The sequence below is a fragment of the Rhyacophila brunnea genome, unplaced genomic scaffold (assembly GCF_057557595.1).
Source record: "Rhyacophila brunnea isolate RB1 unplaced genomic scaffold, BYU_Rbru_1.0 scaffold_18, whole genome shotgun sequence".
In the NCBI taxonomy this organism is placed as follows: domain Eukaryota; kingdom Metazoa; phylum Arthropoda; class Insecta; order Trichoptera; family Rhyacophilidae; genus Rhyacophila; species Rhyacophila brunnea.
In genome coordinates, this window is record NW_028232837.1 from 20,133,461 (window position 1) to 20,157,644 (window position 24,184).

At 33.4% G+C, this 24,184-nt stretch overlaps 2 protein-coding genes across 2 annotated transcripts in view; one reads left to right on the forward strand and one right to left on the reverse strand.

The window, feature by feature from the left end:
- Window positions 1–21,401, reverse strand: part of LOC147073296 (peroxidase-like) — a 33,030-nt gene extending 11,629 nt beyond the window's left edge. Inside the window, exons 1-5 of the mRNA XM_085945404.1 lie at window positions 21,092–21,401; window positions 11,731–11,840; window positions 10,188–10,488; window positions 9,689–9,926; window positions 5,059–5,221 (exon numbers count right to left, since the gene is read on the reverse strand). Coding sequence (XP_085801530.1) covers window positions 5,059–5,221; window positions 9,689–9,926; window positions 10,188–10,488; window positions 11,731–11,840; window positions 21,092–21,180 — 901 coding nt within the window. The 5' untranslated portion in view covers window positions 21,181–21,401. The remainder of the gene's footprint in view (window positions 1–5,058; window positions 5,222–9,688; window positions 9,927–10,187; window positions 10,489–11,730; window positions 11,841–21,091) is intronic.
- On the forward strand, window positions 1,232–3,625 carry LOC147073297 (uncharacterized). The gene is made up of 2 exons (XM_085945414.1): window positions 1,232–1,394; window positions 2,590–3,625. Exons 1-2 carry the CDS (start codon window positions 1,292–1,294, stop codon window positions 2,820–2,822), a joined length of 336 nt encoding a protein of 111 aa, XP_085801540.1. The 5' UTR covers window positions 1,232–1,291; the 3' UTR covers window positions 2,823–3,625.
- Window positions 21,402–24,184: the final 2,783 nt, after the last annotated feature.

Here is a 24,184-nt window from a genome sequence, read left to right on the forward strand (position 1 = left end):
ACGAAATCCCGAATGGCCGGAATCCCGAAGGCCGAAATCCCAAAAAATAAAAAAATACAAACATCAATAATTGCGCAATTTTTGCAAGAGACACAAAAACCAATTTTTTGTGGAAATATAAAAAATGTAAAATACAAACACCAATAATTGCGCAATCGTGGTTTGCGCAATTTTTGTAAGAGACACAAATCCCAGTTTTTGCGAAAAATGGGTTTCCGATTGGGCAATTTTGCGCAAATCACGATTGCGCAATTACTGATGTTTGCCGTTTAAAAAAAAATAAAACAAATTTCGGTTAAGTACATGTTCAAACACGCGCGTTAACATAATCTTACTCCCTACTTCAATTTTAGTTTGTAAATTTATGGCTACGGCCGTATGTTGTAGCTTAACCACTGGGGAATGACAAAAGAAATGTCGTATTTCAAAAAAACACTACCTTATTCTTTGGTCAATAATTATTATAAAGCAATCATTATTCATAGAATGTTTATCACACTTGAATGGTCAAAGACATGGCTTATAATTAGTATCTTTAGAATTATCTTCAAATGTGTTAATCTTGCCCATTTTTGAATAATAAAACGCCTAATTCTTGTCAAATTTGGGATCACAGAGATTATCAATATAATTTTTTATCGTAAATATTTTACAAAAATTATCTCGTCATAAATTATACTAATGGTTTTATAAATGCGTTTAAAAATTAATAAATGTAAAAAATCTTAACACCGCTGCACATTCATGTACTGAAATATGACTATATTCTAAAACATTAGAGCGAGAGGTTTAAAAGAACACTATTTTATGTAATAAAAATACTTTTTGCAGTCATCAAATGTTTAAAATAAATATAGAGGATAACAAGGCTTCAAAATTATATAATTAGATTATCTACAACATTTAAGGAATGTCCAGGATCATGGTTTGAAAATGCAATAAAAGCTCTATTTTGACCTGCGCTGAGCATGTCCGCCCTTAATGAGTTTTTGTGCTTTCGGGGCACTGCTGACGTATTTCAAGATGGCGCCAATACAATATCAAATACTAAACCTTTACTGTTGCAGAATAACTATGTCAATATTGATTCGCAATCAAGCAATGAATTAGATGATAGCACAGTTAGTAAAATTGTGTTTGAATGTCGGTGATCAAAATAGACTTTACTTGCGGAACAGTAAATATTATTTGTTTTATTTTTCAACGTTATTTTCATGGTTTGCAGAGCGTCAGGGACATAATTCAAGATGCTGATGATGATATTGATATCGACCCTTCGTATGATCCGGAAATGAACAATGTTCCGCAGAAAAAATTGAGACTTTTCGAATTTAAAGACTCACAGTATAACCGCAGTCATGGATATCATTCTGCTTTTGATGACATCACAAATGGTATGTAAAAATCAATCTAGAGGCCATCCATAGACTGAAACCGTATGCGGTTTAGAACCGTGTGCCATACTAAACTTGTGATTTCTGTTCATGTAAATATATTTTCACTAAGTTAGTAAGTGTATGGTATAAACGGATACCATGCTTATAATATACTTTGTCAAAATATATTTCCATGAACAGAAATCATAAGTTTAGTATGGCACACAGTTCTTGACCGCAAACGGTTTCAGTCTACGGATGGCCTCTTAGTTTAAAAATCAATTTAGTTTCAAAACAATATTATTATATATTATAAAAGGCACGTGCATTTGTCAAAATTATGTTTTGAACATTTATCAATCTCTTTTTGAAAGAAATGACCAGTGTTTGTATTAATTTTAGATTAAGAGAGATTTAGATATAATTTATTCGTTTTTTTATTTGCCATAGTATTTATTGTCTGGAAAATTGTATCTACATAATATGCAGTTGGCCGTATCACAGTTGACTGTGAGATGTATCGAAAACCGCTGGCCGTATAGCATTGAAATCAAATTCACATCTAAATGAAAAATTTGAAAAATATGTAATAAAAAACACCGGAATACAAGTAAAAGACAAAAGAAAATAGGTAGGTAAGTAAATTAGAAAGTATGTATTTATATACAATATTAATACTATCGACCGAAGGTACTTAATGGAATTTGAATTTAAATTCTAATGGATTTAAGTTTTGTACTATTCCATTTGAGTCGTTTTTTGCGACCCGGGTTTCACCTTTCGGCATCATCAGGCTGACTGTCAGTGTTTATTTGCCTTTTGGTGAGTATACACAGTGCATGAAGATGCCGAAAGGAGAAACCCGGGTCGCAAAAAACGACTCAAATGGAATAGTACAAAACTTAAATCCATTAGAATTTATATTTATATAATTTTCAATGATTCAAAAGCAGGTTAACAAGTAGCTGCTCATAAGTATCAAGTCGTACCTATAATATAAATATTTGATAATAATGACAGCGTTATCTATCGTTAATATCAAATTAATGTTCTTATTGGATCTAATAAGATTGGAACATTACTGTCTGCAATGGTCCACAAATTACGAATCATTTTTTTATCTCAATGCTATACCTACAGTACGACAGCTCACGGTGAACTGTGATACGGCAAAAAGTAATACATAGAATTTACATGTAACCCCGTTTTGTAGTTGAAGAAAAAACTCAAGAAAATGGGCAGATGAATACGCAACAGCTTATTGATTTGGAATCAGTATCGAATGTCGTTACCGATCAGAAAGATCCAAATGAGCCACAGGCTGATGAACCAATTGAGGAAATACTAGTTCCAAACGATATTACAAATGAAGAGGTCAGAAGTTCACACTTATTTCCAACAGATGTTTTCTTCTCCATTTCTGTCCACAAACATAGCTTATTATAAGAGATTATTATCGACATTCAATCTGACAGGGCGATATTGTAAAATCGACGAAGACAGTCAGTGTTTTAAGTTGCATGAAGCTATTGTACTGAGGTTCTGACGAAATAGCCTCATTTGATGCTAATGAAACAAGAATTGTTGAAAATAGGGATGTGTTGGTTAAAAGAGTGAATGTCACAAATGGACAAAGGATGTATTGGTTTAAAATAAAATAATGGCTGCAGTGCAAATCAATATACATTGTACATTTTAAATACTTACAATACAGATGTGAACGCACTTTTTAGAATATTAGATTTAAGACATCAGAAAAGAGGGAGACACATTGAGATTGGACTGCATTACCGTGATGTTTTTACCAATGAAATGAGAATTGTTGAAAAATGGTAATGTGTTGATTAAAAGAGTGAACGACACATGTGGCCAAAGGGTGGATTGGTTTAAAATAAAATAATGGCTGCAGTACAAATCAACATACATTGTACATTTTAAATACACAACAGATGTGAATCCTCTTTTTAAAACATTAGATTTAAAACATCAGAAAAGAGGGATACACATTGTGATTGGACTGCATTACCATGGCCCTATCGCACAACGAAAACGTTTCCATAAATCCAAATTCATCCAGATGACTGCCGGGATTTTTAGAGGTCTCTAACCATAACTGAAGACGTAACAGACTTTAATGAATTGAGTTGGATGACGTATATCCAAGTGGTGGTGATGTTTAATGTATAACAATTGTAAACTTTTGTGACTTTAACGTGATCTTTTTATTACAATAAAATTATTTGTTTGTCAAAACATGTATACTAGAACCATCATAATATCTTGGCTACGGTTGTATAGCATTTTGTATGCAGACTATAGCGGGGGTAGGGGGCGTAGATTTATACCCGAAAGTACGGGGGGGAACCGAAGTTCCCTAGATCACCGTTATAGCGTCTGTACCCAAGATATAATGGTAAGTCTAGTCGTCTTTTTTTAAATTCTCATTATTATTTCGAATCCACTTAAAAGTACAAGATGACAGTTCCAGACTAAGTAAGTTGATCAATTTCAATGACATATTAGTTTGCCATCTGGGTCAGTAGCAAAATATGATATGTCATGGAAGTTTCAGTATTTTTTTTTTATAGATGCCTTAATGAAAGATATAACTCTCTGTAAACAACTATTTTATACTGTAAACAATGAAGGCTTGTAAAATTAAAACTCTGATTTTTCAGGCTTTTCTATGCCTCACGATACTACTACGGCAGTATCTGATAGGCCGCAGAATTTTAACGACACACGTTAAATGTAGAGCGAAGCTCATACTACAATCGCTGTAATACCGATAATTTGTGGCTTAGTATTTCATAATTATTCAAACAAATGCCACTGTGTGTTTAGTTTTTTAGATTATGCTAACCAATCGACAGTTGATAATAATTTGAGTTCAAAATCGGGCATGTCGATAACGGCTTCATAGAGATAACTCGCTGAAGGCATAGAACCGGTTAAAATAGACAAATCATGTTTTGCGATTTACCTCAGATGTTCAATAAAATTATGAATCATTCCAACTTGTGAATGAACAGGATTATTTTATTAATTTTATTATATTAGCATTCAGACTATGAATTAAAATTAAAAACAATTATATCATAATCTTTAAATTAAACAATATTACTTATACTACAACGCATCTTGTTTACATTCCATCCTATATTCTAGTGGGAAACGGGGCATTTGATTAAAATATTATTGACAGTGACATCATGTTCGTAAACAATAAACATGTGTAAAGTAAACGCTTCATAACTTTACACTCCAGCTATAGGGTGACAATGATGTAAAATATTCTAAAAATTTATTTTTTTACATAATATATTATTATCTATTTATTTATTACTACAGTCATATTAATAAAAGTGAATATCATTTTGACCTAATTCTATGCAAGGTAATCAGGTAAAGATACGTATCAGTGTAGTAAAAAGTGCAAAGTTTAAAGTGTATTCTACTAATCAATTTATTACACAATTACTAATATTGCAAACTATTTTATATTATTACTCCGCCCCCATAATTATAAAAGTTAAACAGTATTTAATATGGTTAAATATAACATGAGTGTTTGCTGAATATTGTTTCATAATAGTAACTGTATTAAGAGCCGACGAGCTTCGTGTAAATCAACACATCGTCGATAAATATACAAACATTAATGAGCAGAAACATAACATACCCATTTTTCTGATTGGCACGTGGACGAGGTCATGCTCCACAAACTGCGACCACTGCATGAGGGCCAGCGTGCGTTTTGTATCTGGAGCGTTGAAATCTCCGGCAATGGTTGCGCTGATTGTCCTGGCGTGGGGCAGTGGTCTTCTCGCGGTATTCTTTCTCGGCTACGAATAAAACATTAAACAACAATAATTAACACATTGTTAATTGTGTCAGCATTTAGGTACTCGGTAGAATTCTATTTTTCAATCCATTCTTAGTAGTCTTGATAATGTTGTTACAACACATAAACCCAAATGAAAACGTCATATACTGAAATATTATGCTTGATCATCATCTCACGTTAAGCAACAACCAAAAAAATGTCCAGTTTTCCCATTATGATTTAAGAAAAGTTCAATATGCAATAGGGTCATGTCGATTGTCTCAATAAACGTATCATGTCGATACGCTTGTAGAAATAAACATGAATATTATAAATAAGATAGAGTAGTTTTTTGTTCAAAGTTCAAAAATTGTGTAACAGATAACATGTTACGTGATAAATAAAATAAAATAAGTATTTGTTTAACCTAGTTTTGATTGATTGACACTCTATGTGAGACGAGTAAACCGAGAGATTTATTCTTGTGGTCACTTAGATCGTAAATCACACAGCCGTAAGCACTGATAATGGTTACAATGATATTCTTTGTAAAATAAATAGAACGAAGCACATACAGAAGGGCATTGTATCTTAGAACAAGTCAATTGCAGAATCCGGGTAATTCCATTGAAAGTGTGATAAAATTAATTATAATATGTACATACCAAAGATTTTGGACTCGAGATAAAAGGAGTCTTATATGCATTTTGTATTAGGAATTTTGAAGGTATTGTCCGACAATAAGGATTCGGCGATAACAGTCGCTGTAATCGCATGTAGAAGAATTCTAATGACGTATGTCATGGTGGCAACACGTGCTAGAGGCGTGTTTAAATATTGTATCGGCTCTCCTCTTAGATGATACTCATTTTCTTCTTCGCAATATACCAAAAGTTTACTAATATTAATTCCAACACCACTCCTGATCGTTTGAGACATATTTTTGTTATAAAAAGCTTCAAATTACGTAAATTGACAGATTCATACACCACGGGAGCATAAATTTAAATGATAAATTTGGGGGCGTTCCTCATTTGAAAACGGAAGTGTGATTAGCTGCGCTGGAGGGGATTGTTAGTTCACAGTTTAAACACATGGACAAGAAGTTCTTGTTTGACAGTAGTTAAATTTTCGAATCGATTATATATTGTGTTGTTTGTATTAGTAACAAATTCATTATTTTCTCCTTCTATTCTCTTCTAGCCTCAAAAATAAAATGGCAGCTCGTGTTCTGTTTTCAAGTCTGTTGCTTTGTTTACATAACCTGCATACTCATTTTTCGGTGGTTGTTCATGTTAAGATTAATAGTCAATGCATTGCTTTTGGCTGCCTACATAATATTATTTTTGCACAGGTATTTATAGCTGAATTTTAATTCAAATGTCAAATTTCGACACTATTCAATCCGATGAATTTACATATTCAGGGCTGGCATATCTGAACATAGAATCATGTATTTAGTCAACTAATTGGATGAATCTGAAATTATAGTGGAATGCCATAGTAGAAATGTGAAGTTCTCTTCAAATGAACCAGCAATGAGAAGTTAGTTGTAGCCAAGGCCTGAACAAAAACGATGCATGAGTGCGAGAGAGAAAGTATTCGGCACCCTTATAATCTCTGCGACACGCGCTAGAGTAAGATAAAAGGTTTACAGATGTGTGAGATGATTTGTTATGGTGTCGCCGCCAAATCTTAGTTTGTTGCATAGCTAAGCGTCGATAACCTGCGAGCGCGTGTTGCTAAAATTGATATTTTTTGTGTTAAAAATAAAGTCAGTGGTAAATATTTTTAGTTAATTAAATAGAAAAGATGGTTCTGTGTGTTGTATTACAATGTGGTAGCCGTACTGATAAGCAAGAAGATGGTATTACGTTCCATAGGTAAGTTGATACATGTTCATGATAATTTATTTGTATATTATTATATATTTTATTATCAAGTGACCTAGTGTTTCTTTAAAATAACTTAAATTATTGGATATCTTTACCTAATGGTTGCATTTTGACCGCTGAAAAATACTATATAACGTAAAAAAATAGAAAATTATATTTTAATTCTGAGCGTCTAGTGCGAGCACTAGCGAAATGGTCTATGGTCTCAAACATTTGTATACGAATGCGTTCGCTCGCCCACAAATCAAGCGCACGGCACGCAACTTCATTTAGCAATGCATAGATGTATCTATAGTCTGAGGTTGTAGCCAACTAAATCAGTAGACCAAAAGTCCATTTTTTGCTTCATTTTCGTACACTTAGGCTCCAACTCTAAAGAAGAAGGTTTTTTTCAACATTATTTTGAATGGAATATGCCTAATTTTACCATGCCCCATTGTAAACTATTCAAACTATGTTTCTATTGATTTTGAGTTCATTGATTCGTGATGTTTATTTATCAATAAACAATATACAGTTTGGACTATATAAGAGGGAGCCTTATAAAACTTTAGTATTATAGAACATGGCGATATTTTTGGATCATAATACATATTGCCTAATTATGCAAAACCTTTTAAATACTAAATAACGCTATATCATTGTTCATAATAACATTGAGAATTGCTAACAATGATGCTTATTGACGTCATTATCCTTCAGATGGTAGATTATTTCGGGATCTTCCTACTGCGCATTGTAATAAAAATTACTTAATATAAAAATAATATCAGGTTATCGACAACTATGTAATCAATATAACTATCGGAACTGCGACAGAACTATTAGAATGACCCGTGTCGTAAACTTTCAAAGTGAAGCAAAGAAAATAATGAATGTGTGACAAATTATAAAAACAGCATGTGTGTGAACAGGGAATGTAGATTCATCTACCCTCAATTGGCAAGTTTTCAGGCAATTGGACAACCCTCTACTCAATCTAATAGTACCCGGCTTGTTCTAATTCGATTCTGAAGCAATATTTCAGTATTATGCTATTGTAAAAATTGTCCATGTTGTTGCATCAATTTTATTGTTCATCGACTCATAGATATTGTGATGGTTCGTAAACGCGATACAAGCAATTTAATGCAATTTACTGATTTTTGAGTGTCTAATTAATCAAGACATATCTAAAAACATTAAAAAGAAAGACAATATTTTTTTCAAATTAAACATAAATTTAAGAAATATATTTTTAAATCTTCGTTCATTGAAGATTCTCCCCTTCATATTACATATTATTGTTTTATGTTTATTTTTTATCATTAATATATAGTTTAATAAGTTTTTTCGAATGTGTCAAAGAGATTTTTATATAATTAATTGTTTTAATGATTTTTTTATTAAATTAAAAAAAACATTGATTATTCTAAAAAATAAAACCATTGTATTACTTGCAACTTTTTTTGTTTCACAATACTTCTACTGTCGTATGCATGAGATTCCCAAAAACCTTATAGGCTATATACTGCACGTTTGTATGCATGAGTAAAAACGTAATTAGCTGTTAAGTGACGTCACGAATGTGACATATCATGTGTCATGGTGTTCGTATTATAAAATTTCATTCCCCGATAAATAATTCAAAATTTTGAAATTGTAAATGTGTCTGAAAGTGTGCGAACGGTACCATATAAATTTGATAATTATACATGAATAATTATTATGAAATTTAAATAATTTATCAGCTATTTTATCACATGTATTTTATAATTATTCTACTGTACGAAAGGTTGTATTGCCAGTAAACTTTTCCATTTGGTGGCAACACTGAATACATTTGGTGGCAATACTGAATATTATTATGACTAACTTCACTTCAATTATTGAGATCTCAAAAGAGAATAAGAATAAATGACAGAAAATGCAAATGATTTAAGACAGTAATATGTAATGATCTCTGTATAATATTATCATTTATACCAATCACCGTATGATACTATTGATGTTTCCAGTGTATTTGAGAGTTGTGCCTTGTTTATTACAGTTATCTTACAATAATTAACTAGGTAGGTAGGTGGTACCGTAATATTTTGAAGAACGCAGAATGCTTACAATTGTATATTTTAATGCGAGATACAGCAGTAGATACATATTTTTGCGGTGGTTTAGCGGAGATATTTTATCGTAATCTTACGTAAGTCCATCTTATGTCTCCATGAGAAATATTGCAAGCGAAATAGGCGAAATAAGCGAGGCATTTTATCAGTTACCTACTATCTAGATTATAGACTAGGGATCAAAATTATACGTATTTTGTAAACAGCACGACTAGGAACTGTTTTTAAAGTTCGCAAATGTTTTACAGAATCTACAAAACGAATAAGGGCCTCAACCAAATGTTTTTTGCAATGAATGCAAAATTAAAATGACATTTGAAAGTGACAGCTAGCTGAGGCAGCCATTTTTAATGGCGCGTGACGTCAGATCGCTTACGTCACAAAGAGTGTTATTAGCTATTCGATGGAAAATCGGTTAAATAGCTTATAAAGAATTTGGGAATCTCATACATACGGCCCCTACACAAGAAAACAGCTGAGCCTTCTTACCTCGTCAATACCATCGGCATATTTTGGATGCAGCAGCCTCTTGAGACCCGTCATGGACTTGCCCAGTGACCCCCTAACCAGGTTATTGCAGGAACCATCCAAAGTGCGGTACTTTGAAGATTTTCTGGCATCGCTGCAGGCGGGGTTGTGAAGGGCAGCGCACTCCTCTCCCAGCGGAGTCTCGCGGAGGCTTTGCTTGCTGACGTAACTAGCGCACTCTTCATCCGTTACTCCATACCTTCACAAAATAACAAATTATATTACATTTACAAAACAAATTGTTTGAAACGGTCAATGATAAAACGGTAACTGTTCTGTAACAAGCCATGGTGATTCAAAATCTCCACACATTCTATTGTCTATTGTCTAGCCTAGTCATGGAGTGTTTCAAATTTCATGGCGATGAAATTATTATTATAAATAACAATATTACATTCACCGAGAAAGATGCTATTGTTTTACGCTCCCAATATATTTCAGAAAAAAAGAGATATCACACCTCCCGCAGTAGGCATCTGCCAACTGGTTCGTGGCCTTGGTGACGATCCACGAAGACTTGTGAATATTCATGGCCTCATCGGAGGGATATCCGGTGATCAGCTGACCATGAGCTGCGCTTCCCTGCTCCACCACGATCCCCGAAGCCCCCAAATTGTCTTCCAGCCGTCGCAGCATCTCCACCGAGTTCCTTCCAAAGATCACTGACTGATTTAAATGCTTCTCATTGATGGTAGGCAGTTTCTTCAGCACTTGAGGACTAGGAAACGGATACTCGTACATTGGCGGTGGGTACATTATATCTGAAATATAAACCACACATTATTGATGGTTTCACACAATAAGACCTCAAGAGCTACAATATATAACTATAACATCTTTTGCTGCCCGCCAGGAAGATTCTATACATATCAGTAGCGTGTGGTGATTTTTGCTAGAAGCAATTAAATATATGCCAATCAGTAGCGAAGGGCGGAGGTAGGCTGTTATGATCCGCCATAAATAGTGCACATTAAACTTTTTCAGTCGTACGTATTTGTTTTCATTGAACTAAGACAACAATTTACAGATGTTGTTGGTTAGTTTTTAAAAATCAATTAAACCCTGCCTAAACCAAACCATAGGTAATAGTTTTGGTATACTTTGGGCGATATGACAAAATTGTGCACACCTTTTCATTCATACTTCTTTGTTTTCGTTAGATTAAAAATACATATTACACATAATATTGTTTGTTCATTTTTTTAAATTCATTAAGCCCTGAATAAACCAAACAATAGATAAAAAATATTATTCTATCTATAAAATATCCAAAGTTATGTATGATTTAATTGCATAATTTTAGATATTTTTAGATAGGTGAGTATTTTTTGACTATTATCTATTTGCTTGGTTTTCGCAGGGTTTCATTGAATTTCAAAAACTAACCAACACCATCTGTAAAGTGTAGTGTTATTTCAATGAAATCAGATATGTATGACTCACAAAGTTTAGTGTGCACTATTTATAGCGGATCATAACAGTCTACCTCCACCCTTCGCCACTGATAGACACCATATCGTTGGTCCCTATTTAAAAATTCGGATCTGAAATTTTGTCATTTTCGGATTATTACGTAAAAGTTATTTAAACACTTTATACATTTATACTACAATCACAGTTTTTTTGTTTGTTTGAAAAATTTCGAGATATTCAAGTTAAAAATGACGGATCTACCGAGAGTCTCCGAAAGACAATGTCGGTTCTTACCAACCGACATTGTTGGCTGGGCGTGGGTGAGCAAGATGCGTCGGATCTGACAGTTGCTGCTATGTTCACCGGACAGACGGATGTTTTTATAAACGTTTAGAAAAGTTTCTATAACCCGTATTTTTATTCATTATGGCAAGCAATAGGCCATAAAGAATATTTGATGAAAAATCTTTGATTGCTCGTACTGAAAAATAGCATTTTGCAGATCCGACTTTTTTAATAGGGACCGACAATATGATGAAGAAACATACTATAAGAATTAACACTGTTTAATAATGTATAATAATATTTACCAGCGGAAACTATAAAGTTGAACGGGTACGGCATGACGGCCCCTCCGTAAGTAATTCCAGCCCATAGCACCAAGCTTAGCAAGACTACCTTCATGATCTCTTCGAAAACACTGTAATCAATAAAAAAAAAATACCTAAACACCAGTCTGCGACAAATATCACAAAACACAATCACCATGAAACATGTTTAAAACTGTAAACAAGAAGAAATAAATTATTGACATTGATTTTAAAACGCATAATATAATGTATTCGATAGATATATTTTAAAACAAACACAACGCATTCAATATTTACACATAAGAAAACACGTATCGAATACAAAATCTAAACAACAAAGTATAAATAATCTTTAGACGAGTTCTCAACCTTTTTCACTGACGACAAACGCACTGACTGAAGGATGGCGTTCGATTAAGTGACACATTCAAACGGTGTACCGATTTATATAGTAGGATATTCTTTACTACTGAAAATTTCCACGATATTTTATTTCGATTAAATTATCCTCGGTATGTGTCATTAATATAGATCATTTTTTCCATGAAGCCTGGTATAAGCAACTATGCTAAGTTCAAAAAAAATACTCCCCATAAGAGTAAGATACAAATAATGAAAGTGAAATCATTAGTTTTTATGACTCGTACAAAGCGGCGATTGTTCATAAAAGACTTTAAACAAATCAAGGACAATTATTTTAAAACTTCTATTCCTTGTAGAACGTTGTAGAATACTTACACTTATTATTACGATTATTTATATTGCTATATGGGGAAAATATTCTTAAAAATGTGACTTTCAAGTTATAGATAAGTACAGACGACGCCGCCAGAGATTTCGACACTCGGCGCCATCTACACACAGCCCAATAAATACCGTCGCAGTTGACTATAGCTCATCACGCAACAATGTTACAAGAGCGATCTACACTCTGCGGGGCTTTTGTGACAAGAAGTGCAGAACGTGACAATGGATGTGAACAGTTTGATAGCATGAAGTAAAAATGCATTTTGAAGTATGTGATCACTAGTATGTTCAATGTTATATTGATTATATTTAGGACAAACTGAAGTACCCGTCTGTCTTTGGTCGGGTGTGATTCATGTTATTTAATATTTGACAGACACGCGTTATTGTTTCTTTTGAGATATCGAATAATGAAATAGTCAAAATCAATTATCTCAAAAAGTAAATCAACGACAACCCACATTTTTGTGGAATTTCATCTGGAAATTGACATTGAGACAAGATTAATAAAATCAAGTTCGTTTTTTTGGAAGAAGGCTGTATACTGACCTATTTGGAGCACCACAAAAACTGGTACCAACAAGTTTCATTAATATTGGTCCAATTTTTTTGGAGTTATAACCAAACCCAGTGATCGCCAAACGGTCGCTCGCGAGCTACCGGTAGCGCTCGGTAGACATTTTCGGTGGCTCGCGTAGAATATTTTATCATTTATAAATTTGCCTCTCAAATTTTATTATTGGATTCCGAAATGAAAAACTATCCAGCTGTATCGTCGTAAATTTTCAAGAAGATGGCCCTGCATTATAATTGGAATTGATAGAATTTCAAAGTGATCTGTCGCTTAAGAGTGTTGCCTCAATTGTAGAATCTGTATGGCCTTTCGTCCCACCAGAAAAGTATCCAATTTTAGTTCGAATTGCTCTCAAAACGAAGGCATTGTTTTGTTCCACTTCCTTATGTGAATCAACGTTTTCCACTATGAAGGTGGTTAAAAGTAAATATAGAAACATACTCACAGATGTACATCTTGATAATTGCATTCAGATGGGAGTGACAAGGTACTCACCGAGAATTGAAAAAATTGTGGAGGAAAGTGAATGCCATTCTTTTCACAAATTATTTTTACTTTTCTTCTTCTTCTTCGACCATGTCCGATCCTAATAGGATCATATGGGCCTCCACAGAGTAGAGGTTTGTATTAACAGATTTTGTTTTTACGAGAAATGGATGTCTGCCACTTGCTCAACCTATTAGGTCCATACCCTGACTCACACACATATTGAAAAACAATATGTGTACTTGCCAGACCCAGGATTCAAACCTGGGACCCACGGCATGATAGTCCAACGCTTATGCCGCGCGGCCACCGTGGGCGTTTACTCACACTTATTTCAAGATATTTTTCAATTACTATTTAGTTTATAAATAAAAAATTAAAGTACGTATTTTATATTTTATTGTAATAGGTGTCCTAATTTATTTTAAGTAATATAATAATATTATGTATAGTACGAAAAAGGACGATGATAAAAAATTATAAAGGAGGAATATGTATAAGTAGTACGCCAGACAATTTCAATTTCTGAAAGTAGCTCACATCCTTATTGAGTTTGGAGACCACTGACCTAACCTATCAATTAGTATATTATACCATTGATGTACCATAATAGGATAGGTTCTTAGCTAAATTCGCATAAATTTCACATGCATATACGATTTCTGACAGTCCGTAAGACTATCATTAATATTGGCTTATTAGGTGGTGTACAGCCAATGACGTGTCGGCTGATTAGTGTGGTGCGGTTTACAGCGAATGAATAAATTCAGTTGCCCAAACTAAACATATTCGTTTTTCATTTGTAAGGGCATCTCCGTGAGGACTCTGAAAAATTTTAAACCTCAATGTTTTTGTGCGCATATCATCTGCTCGCGACGCACGAGTTGAGAACCGTTGATTTAAACGTGTTATCTGCATAATGTATCTGTTAGATAATTACCATAAATAAAAGCGCACTGTCTACCTTTATAATAATGCACAATAATTAATGACTGTGGTTAGTAGAAAAATGATATCACTGGATAAATCTAAACAGAAAATATTCAAACATGAAGTGAACTGATGATCATATCATATCCAAAGAATCATTATCTACTTTATAGTGCAAAACATTTATAAGTTAAACAATGAAAGAGAGGAATAAATATTTATAATGTATATATAAAAATGGTATCTATAAACTATTGCAAACGCAATCATTTGTTGCAAAAGGGAAATTTAATTTTCCTCATGATGACTGATTAAATAATTAATTTAAAAAAACTGTTGTAATGATTGCTTTGACATTTAATTATGTCATTAAATATTATATTCCAATGACTCATGAAAAATTAAAAATCCCATAGATAATTTTATATGAATTAGATGGTTACATGTAAATATCGTGTGTATCACATTTCGCTGTAACACATTTCAACATGAGCTGTCTTATCAGAAAGAAATGGCCGTATAGCATTTAAATCAAAAGATTATACATTGTTCATGGAGCCATTGCACACAGTGATGTTCCAATTTAATTGGATTCATTAAGAACATTAATTTGATATTGATTGGTTTCAAATATTTCATAATAACGCTGTCATTATGATCAGATATTTGGTACGACTTGATACGAGCATCTACCAGAAATTTATATAAATTATACGACACGTGTCTTATTTAGAAATAAATTTCATCTCAATACTATACGACCATATATTTCCAATACATCTCACCGTAAATTGCGATATGATATCCGGATATGCTAAAATCGATTCATTTCATAGGATAACCACATGTATATTATTTGTGAAATTTTATGAGACAATCAACCGGACCTGTTTATAGGTCAGCCTATTGGTATCAGGCGGTGTCAATGAGGGCTCAGTTGATTAGCAAGGAGCAGTTTACAGCCAATAAGGTGCAAGTGATTCCAAATTGAAAGTATACGATTTTTACTCGTAAGTGCATCCCCATGATCATAGAGAAAATTTTAAAACCTCATTGCCTCAAACCAGACCGAAGCTCGATTCGACATACATAGAAAGCATTTCCCGTTAAATGTATTTTTATTTAGTAGTAAAACCGGTGTTTAAAAAAAAAAAATGAATTGTCCCATAATATTTCTGTTACAATAATAATATGTAATGTTTAAATCAAAGTTATTTTCAGGGACTGCATAATTTAATAACATTTTTATAAATACCAATTTTATGTTTGTATTACAAAAAAAATATTTTACATTTTAATGTTTTTAGATATTTAATAATTACATCTTAAAATATGAATTGTCTGTAAAATGTGTTCATTCATGTGTCCATTCAATCCAAAAAATATTATTCTAAGTATGTACTTAATAGATATGTTTCTGAGGTGTTTTAAATAATTATGTATATTTAATAATCATTGCCACATTTTTAAACATTGTGAATTATTCATTGAATAAAAAAATAGTTTAATTTAATTTAAAATTATCATTAGTAAGTGCAAGTACGTTAACGCTAAAATTTGCAAAGATCCTGACGCCGGCAAGGAATCAAAGTAAGCATAATATATTATTGGTACTTTGATTCAAACCACAAAAACTGGTCGCCAATATTGGTCATTTATATCGTCATGATGAGGTAATGCATGGATGGCTTAATTTAAATTGGTAAATCAGATTTGTGACCCTCTCTGAACCAATAATTATGTGTCTGAGGAGTTCCACTGTATATACATACGTTCAATAAAAAATGGTACATTTTTAAATCTTGTAACTTATACATTGAATAAAAAAAAACCGTAAATTTAAAGATATACTTGATTAATATGATACTAACTACCGAGAACTACACCCTGTGGGAGTAAATGTGGTGTGGTGTGACATTTGCTGTTTGGTAGTGAAAAATAAAATTGGTATAGTGGAAATTTCAAATATTGGTTTTAATATTAGGTGCATAAAAGTGGAATTATATTCATAAGTTAATAACGTTTAGCGTGCTAACTTCAGACAACTTTGTTAGATGGTAATCTTAGATCTCTATGCTGGCGGAAAAAAAATATTATAAGTCGACAGCGAAAATACATTTAAAAAATTCTGAGGGCACCAAAATTATTCAGCCGTCAACCAATTATACCGGCACATGTCTGCAGGTAGGTCCAATCACTTTGATATAATTGCATAATCGTTCAGCGCGCCACATGCAATTTTGTTAGATATGCAATAATTTAAGATTTAAGCTCGGAAAAAACTGAATGAACATTTCAGTCAGAGAAAATACATTTAAAAAATTCTCAGGGCACCCGAGTTGTTCTGACAGGTTTTAAAATTTGTAGCAATCAATAAATAAAAATATGTCTTAAAAATGTCACTTTCTAATATTAGAGAATAAATTTTCGTACAAACGTATATTGTATGCAAGTAACATTAGATTAGAAGTGACATTCGTATGTTTCTTTTTTTAAATCTTGTATACAATGAGTGTATATCGAAATCATGTGTTATGAATTTTGAATGGTTACATATAAAGAAACATTTATCGGAAAATACACCTTAAACATTTAATAATATTATGGGTACTGTTCGGTTATACGGAATACAGCGGAAAACGCATTTTGAAAATAGCCGATAAACTGGATTATTTGTTAGTTTGGGTTAGTTTAGGTTAGGTTAGGTTGGGTTAGGTTAGGTTGGGTTAGGTTAGGTTAGGTTAGGTTTGGTTAGGTTAACCTAACAAATAATCCAGTTTATCGGCTATTTTCAAAATGCGTTTTCCGCTGTATTCCGTATAACCGAACAGTACCATATTATGTACTTAATCATTTGAACAAAAACTTGCACTTTATAAAAATAATTATAAATGATTAATTGACATTTTTGCTAATTCAACACGAAAATATGTATATATAATTTACTTACATTCAAAAATATCTGGATCGTTTTATTACTGTGATATTGTAAAGCAGGACTTCAGGATTGTTACTATTTAATCTCCTTATTAACGACCTCATAGAATTTTAAACGTAAATATCAAACAAAAAAGAATTTAAATCCTTTTGCCAAAACACAATGTTCTTCACTCAAAGATAATGCAGATTATAAACACAAGATCAATTCCAGCCACTGGCAAAGCTCAGAATCAACTACAAGATAAATCAGTATAGGAATCACTTTTATTAGACGCTTTGTTGATCATGTATTTACCACAGATGGCACTTTAGACCCGGCCCTTTTGACCCTATAGGAGGCTGGACTAGTCTACAAAAACAACAATGATAAACTTTACAAACTGCCGATAACCTTTAATCAATGCATCAATGATATTAACCATGTGTACATAATATCTCAGTTGGCGCCACCCCCCCCCCAGAAAAATGCATACTGCAATATTCTAAGAAAAATATGACAATAAAAACAAACGGAAAAACATCTGGGATTTCTCCATGACAAAATCCAGAACGGTCGACATCATGCGTATATATTGGAATAAAGGCGCCTTTATACACTATCATCTATCATGACATACACCTATCAAAATCATCATCATTAGCGGAGGTCGATTCACGGGGGGAATGAAAGCCTCCCTTGGGTACATCCACAACATTCGTCGTATTAGCATGTTATTTAAATGTAGTAATTAAATGCTCCGCAGTGAAGAAGTTAATAAGTTCACCGATCGAGCCGGTTTTAGGGTGTCATTTAATGCCGCTTAAAAACCACTGTATGAATGCATTAATTGTTCTGCTGTTATCAACTCGCCAAGCGACCTGCCAATTTTACTTCACTCTTAGTACTCCACTCCCATTAAGTGCTGGGAGGTTTTGTATGGCGGCAAGTGAGAGAGCGCGAATATTTTAGCAAAAATAAACCTTATTTTTTTTAAATATATTGAAAGTTTATCATAAACACTTACCAATCATATGCTAAATGTCTCGTTATTGGACCAGTATTCTTCCGAATTTTTAATTATTCAAAACAAACACCTGAAACTGGCATTCTGTCTTCAAAGACAGGCGAATAAGTTTCGCGTTTTTTGTATGGCCGGCACTGTACGCCCGGCTATATCCGCGAACTAGTTCGCTTTGGCACAGAACCAGTTTTAAGCTCCTTATCCATTGGTTTCTTTTGTGGTCTTCCTGCATTTTGTCCAAAATACACCATTGTACAGGAGCTAGCAATTGAAAGCCGCAAAGTAGGTTTAGAGATAAATGTCTCGAAATTTATAAAAAAATAACCAACCTTATGTAAGTCAAATTATCATGATGTTGACAGTTACACAGGTAGATAAATACAGATGAATGGGATTGATAATTATTTACTCTGCATACATTGCAGCAAAGGTCATCTGCAAATTTGCATTCATATCTTCACAGCATTGTTATTCTTTTCTACCTATGTAATTGTATTTTATAATGCATATTATAATACTATGTACTAAGTTAATAAATTAACTTAAACTTACATCACAATAAGTAGGTATGGTTACCTATTACAAATGCGTGTCTAACATATTCTGCTAACGCATTCACAATTAAGATTTTTTTTTTGCTTGAAACTCTTTTTGGAAGTTGTTGTCGTCCACTCACAACTTGATATAAATAATATATTAGATAGGGGCAAGCGTAACTGGACTTCAATATTGATAAATGCAATATTTTATCATTTACTAAAGCCTCACGAGTATTGTTTTTCCAATATTTGATGCATGGCAGAGATCTCTCGCGAATATCATCTGTAAGGAATCTTGGCATTACATTTGACAGTCAACTGACGTTTAGTGGTCATATGGCTACCATTTATAAAAAGGCGCTACAAATGTTGGACTTCGTCTCGTGTACTTCCGGGGTATTAAAAATTCTTTATAAGCCCTCAGTTAAAAACAGACTTGAGAGTGGGTCTATTGTCCGGGCCCTACATCATCAGTTGAAGTACGGCCTTATGGTGGAGAGGGTTCAGACAAATTTTTTGAGACTCTTTTATTTTTGACTGCATGGATATTATCCGGTTACATGTAAATTGTACGTAAAACATTTCACCGTAGCACAGTTCGCCGTGAGCTTTCTTATCGGAAAGAGATGACCCTATACTGTAATTTTATTAGATTCAATATGAACATTAATTCAATTTTCATAGCGGACTTTGGTAAAATTCATTAATTCAAGAATGAAAAGCTAACCTAAACTAACCAAAACCTAACAAATAATCCAGTATATCGGCTATTTTCAAAATTTGTTTGCTGCTGGCTTCCTGTAAACCGACACAAACCGTGTTTTATTTAGACATGAATTTTATTTTCAGTACTATACGACCCAAAGAGGTTTGACGGTCTTTGATATACGGCCATATATTTCCGATACAACATTTCACGGTGAATTGTGATACGGCGAACTGCATACGTACAAGTTTCCAGTCACGATATTATCGGTGGCTCTATATGACTGACTTTCTCTTAGGTATGCTTACATACTGCAGTTTAAAGTTTAGAAGAGATCTTTATTTACCTACATATTTTTTCCAACTTAAATGCGGCGGCGAAAGTGGAAATGCTGCCATTCTTGACTTGTGTGTCTCTGATACTTATCTTACATAAATCGGAAGCATCCGTTGTTTATTCTCCCAAGGTGCATAACAAACCTGCCATTAGCAATGCTAATTGGGAGGGCAATAACTATTGTTCAATCAAATCGCTTTGGATATTGATATATTCCACTTACATGAGGTGAGTAGGTGGAGTTTATTTTCAGTTTTTAAGATAGAGTCTACTTAGTTCGCTCGGTGTGTTTCCATGTAGTTTTATTTTTATTATTTAATCATATTATTACTCTGTATCTTAATTTCAATATTGTTAATGACACTTATTTTTTATGTCATGAAGTAAACGCTTTCAATTTATAATACGTCATGTACATGGTAGGTACCTATGTAAAATAAATAAATTGAATTGAATAATGTCATTTTCTAATGAGTGTCCAGCCAATAGTTGTAATACATTCAACAAATCTACACATCCACAGCTGTATGCCACATGTTAATCCTGTAATCTGTACCTACCTACATTGTGTAAAAATACAGTAGGTAGGTATCTCATATTTTTGTAATTGAGGTTTTTTGAGACATTAGACCAAACCAAACCAAACACAACACAACCTACTGTAAAAAAAAAGTAAATTGTGTTATGTTTCGGTTTGCTCGATCGGTTGATGTCCAAAGTAGGTACCTTCCACTTCAGATTTTGTATGTAGTAGGAACCCTCATAGTATTATTTTATCAATGTACCTAGGTAGCTATTGAATTTCCGAGTATGGACTAAAGATGGACTACTTATAAATTAATAAATATAAATTATAAACGCATGCGTATGCATGTTAACCTTTTGTCTATTCAATACAGTAGGTTGTTAAATAAAATGTAAATATTATGAATCCGGTTGTCAATCAAAATAATAACAAAACGTCAAAATGTACGTCAACTAATTATTTTGTTATGGCTTTGATCCTAAAATATCCAGATATTGTTATGTTATGGTCGATGATTGAATGAATCGTATACTGATTTATGTATGTTTATTTGATATTTTTATCGTATTTACTTACTTGCAGTGTTCACAATCTTTGCACTTTTCGGTCGTGTTTTTGATGTTATTCAACGCCGATTTTCCCTGGAGCACTCGTTTGAACAACATAATAACAGAAGCAGGATTTGCTGTTTGCGACAAATGTTTCGTTTGCTGGAATTGTTGCTACAGCTACAGTTCGCCACGATTGCTGTCGATTTTCCGTAAAAGGGACAAAAATTATCGTCCATCGGACTCGACCGATTTGCTGCTTTTGATTTTTATTTTTTAAGGTTTTAAAAGCATAGCATTTCCTGCGTTAAGGTTGCACTGCTGGTTTTAAGTATCTTGCAGTTGCGCCTACTGAACAAAAGCCTTTTTTACCGTGTTCAATAGTACCTACCTTCAACATACCTACCTACTTACTTATAATTTTTTTTTTAAATAGAAAGGGGTTAGACATTTATTGTTTTCACTCATACTGATATTTTTTTATGGTTTTCAACAATTCTGTTAATTCACAATGAAAAAATACATACTTAAATGTATTTGTAAAATATATACACATTGCATAGGTACTTAAGTAAAATCACAAAAAATGTGACTATCATTGTTTTCTCCCTATACCATTCTAAAGACTTCCTCTTGAATTATTGAATGCACCCTTATTAGGTTACCTATAGTTAACCTAATGCAGCCTTCCAATATGAAAGGGTTCTCCACCCTTGGACTAAGCAACCCCATAATTTCTACATGAAAGTTTCTTAGAAAACAATTTAAAGGTGGCAAAGGGTAAGGTAGGTGCTTACCAGCTTCTTGAAAATTAATGAAAAATAACGCATTTCAGTGACTTGGAAACAGTAGAATAATAATTTATTCACAGAACAGAGTACATAGTCTGATGTGAATGGCTACGCATTATCGTCCATCTCTGGTGATGCTTGACGGCTAAAATGTCAAAGATGTTGAAGAAAAACCTTCTAGGCGTATGTTTTTATATACATATACTTAATCAATAAAAAATAGGTAAAAGATTTTGTTGAATTAGGAAACAAAATCATAGACCTACAGTCATATTATTATAACAGGTCACAGTGGAACCGGCAAGGCACCAATCTAAAAGATATAGCTTCCGGATCGGCCTGGTGTATGGCTGAAACTCCTTCGGGGAAAGTATACACGTCACATTACCACGATATGATCCGTGGTCTGAATTTCACCATATTCGTAAAGTGGGTACTCTTTCAAGGATATAAACCTATTAGTATGATATAAACACATCGGATTCCGTTCCGACACACGCCATATTTTCGTGGAAGCTAAAACCAGCAAGCTCGTCCAGCGGATCCACGGTAAATTAGAAGGGAGTTTGTCACGCCCGATGCTAGTCGGTCACGTCACCAGCCTCCTGCTCACAGAAGCAGCTCCTCTCCTACACTCTTATAGACAGGATTCTTCAAGCGAAGACGTTTCGTCGGTAGAGACGAAATTAATGTTAGCATAAGGCGGGAGTTTTTCGTCGTTTAAAATTTTCTTATATTTACCTACCTACTCCCTCAATATGGTATTGTTTCATCGTATCTATGGTATCCTTGATAGCACAGTCATGGAACGACATATAAGATAGTGTGCCACCAATGGTACGCGTGATTGAAGATTGAAAAAAGTCCTCTTCCACCAAGACAATGCACGGGTGCACGCGTGATTCATTTCCATGACAAAATTGCTTATTAATTATTGAGTGACTGTTCCTATCCGTGAACAGGCTAGCCGCGAACTCGATGCGTGTGGGTCTTCATCTGAATGCCGCTAAGACCAAATCCATGTGCAGTGCTGCTTGCATCGACGCCGACACTCCTCTGCGGGTTTCTGACTGCAAAATTGCTCGGCGGAAGAAAAAAATGACACTAACGATGAGGTTATCAGTGAAACGAACACCTGTTTTGAGGGGCTGGAGAATCGTATTATTTGGAAGGGGTCATAAAAATGCTGGACTACGTGTACCGAAAGGGACTACCTAAGTTGAAAAATAAAATGATTTTTTGTTGAAAAAATCATTTCTTGTTTCATTGTTACCAGTTATCATACTGCCCTCGTATATTATATCTACGCACACTTATAATGGCCCTGCAATGATTTCACTATCAGTATATTATAATAGGTACTAGAATTTCACTATTTCTATTGGTTGAGGTTGAATAAACAGGTAACAAATTACCTTACGATCACGAAACTACTGCGTGTTTTCTATGTGAAGTCCACGTGATCGCAGCGTGGCCAGTGTTATTACTTGTAATGATATTTTCTATTCTATTCTAATTCTATCCTTATTTTTTGATGACGCTTATAGTAAAAAGCATCATGGCGTATGTAATATCAGTAACATGCACTTATCTGATTATTATAGATGCACACTTATTTACGCTTTATACGCTAGTCTAGTACAATTAATAGGTAGAATGAGATTATAAATTAATATTCTACCAACACGGACGTTACCCAAGCTTTGGAAATGTGTTCTCACATATTATCAATTAATATTATGATAAAGGAATATGGGAGTAGGTAGGTACCTAGATAGTTTTGATATAATATGTATTGAGATATTGGTATGCAATGACAACTAATATATTCATTTTCTAAAGACCGTACCAATACGACGAAAATCGAAATTAGTGTTTTTTTATACAAAACGTAATACTACATTCTAGAATGTGGTAGGTATACTTTTAAATTTCCCTCTTCCCATCCTATTTAAGTTGCCAGCAAAATGAAGGCAGATTAAAATTATTGTGGAATGTCTCATTTTAGTTCAGTCAAATGTTGCTGCTTCTTTCGGCGGACATGGTGCAAAAGCGCCCAAACATAAAAACTTGGATTTAGCACAAAACTAGTATTTTATATTGTCTAAAAAATAAATATTTGAATGGTAAAAAATATGAATATTTTTTTTCTAACATATATAATATCATGTCTATAATAATATATAATAGATAATAATATATTCTAATAAACATTTTTTAAATGAAAATCATGTTGCACGGCCGTTTTAGATGTGCTAGAATATATTGTAATAGTTTTTTTAACTGAAATATTTTGTTACAAGCCCAATGTGTTTTACGACTTAATAGCA

Bases quoted from the DNA above. Each gene is read 5' to 3' on its own strand.
- LOC147073297 (XM_085945414.1), top strand. From the start codon at position 1,292: ATGAACAATGTTCCGCAGAAAAAATTGAGACTTTTCGAATTTAAAGAC. The intron at 1,395-2,589 runs GTATGTAAAAAT...CCCGTTTTGTAG, and splicing joins TTTTGATGACATCACAAATG to TTGAAGAAAAAACTCAAGAA.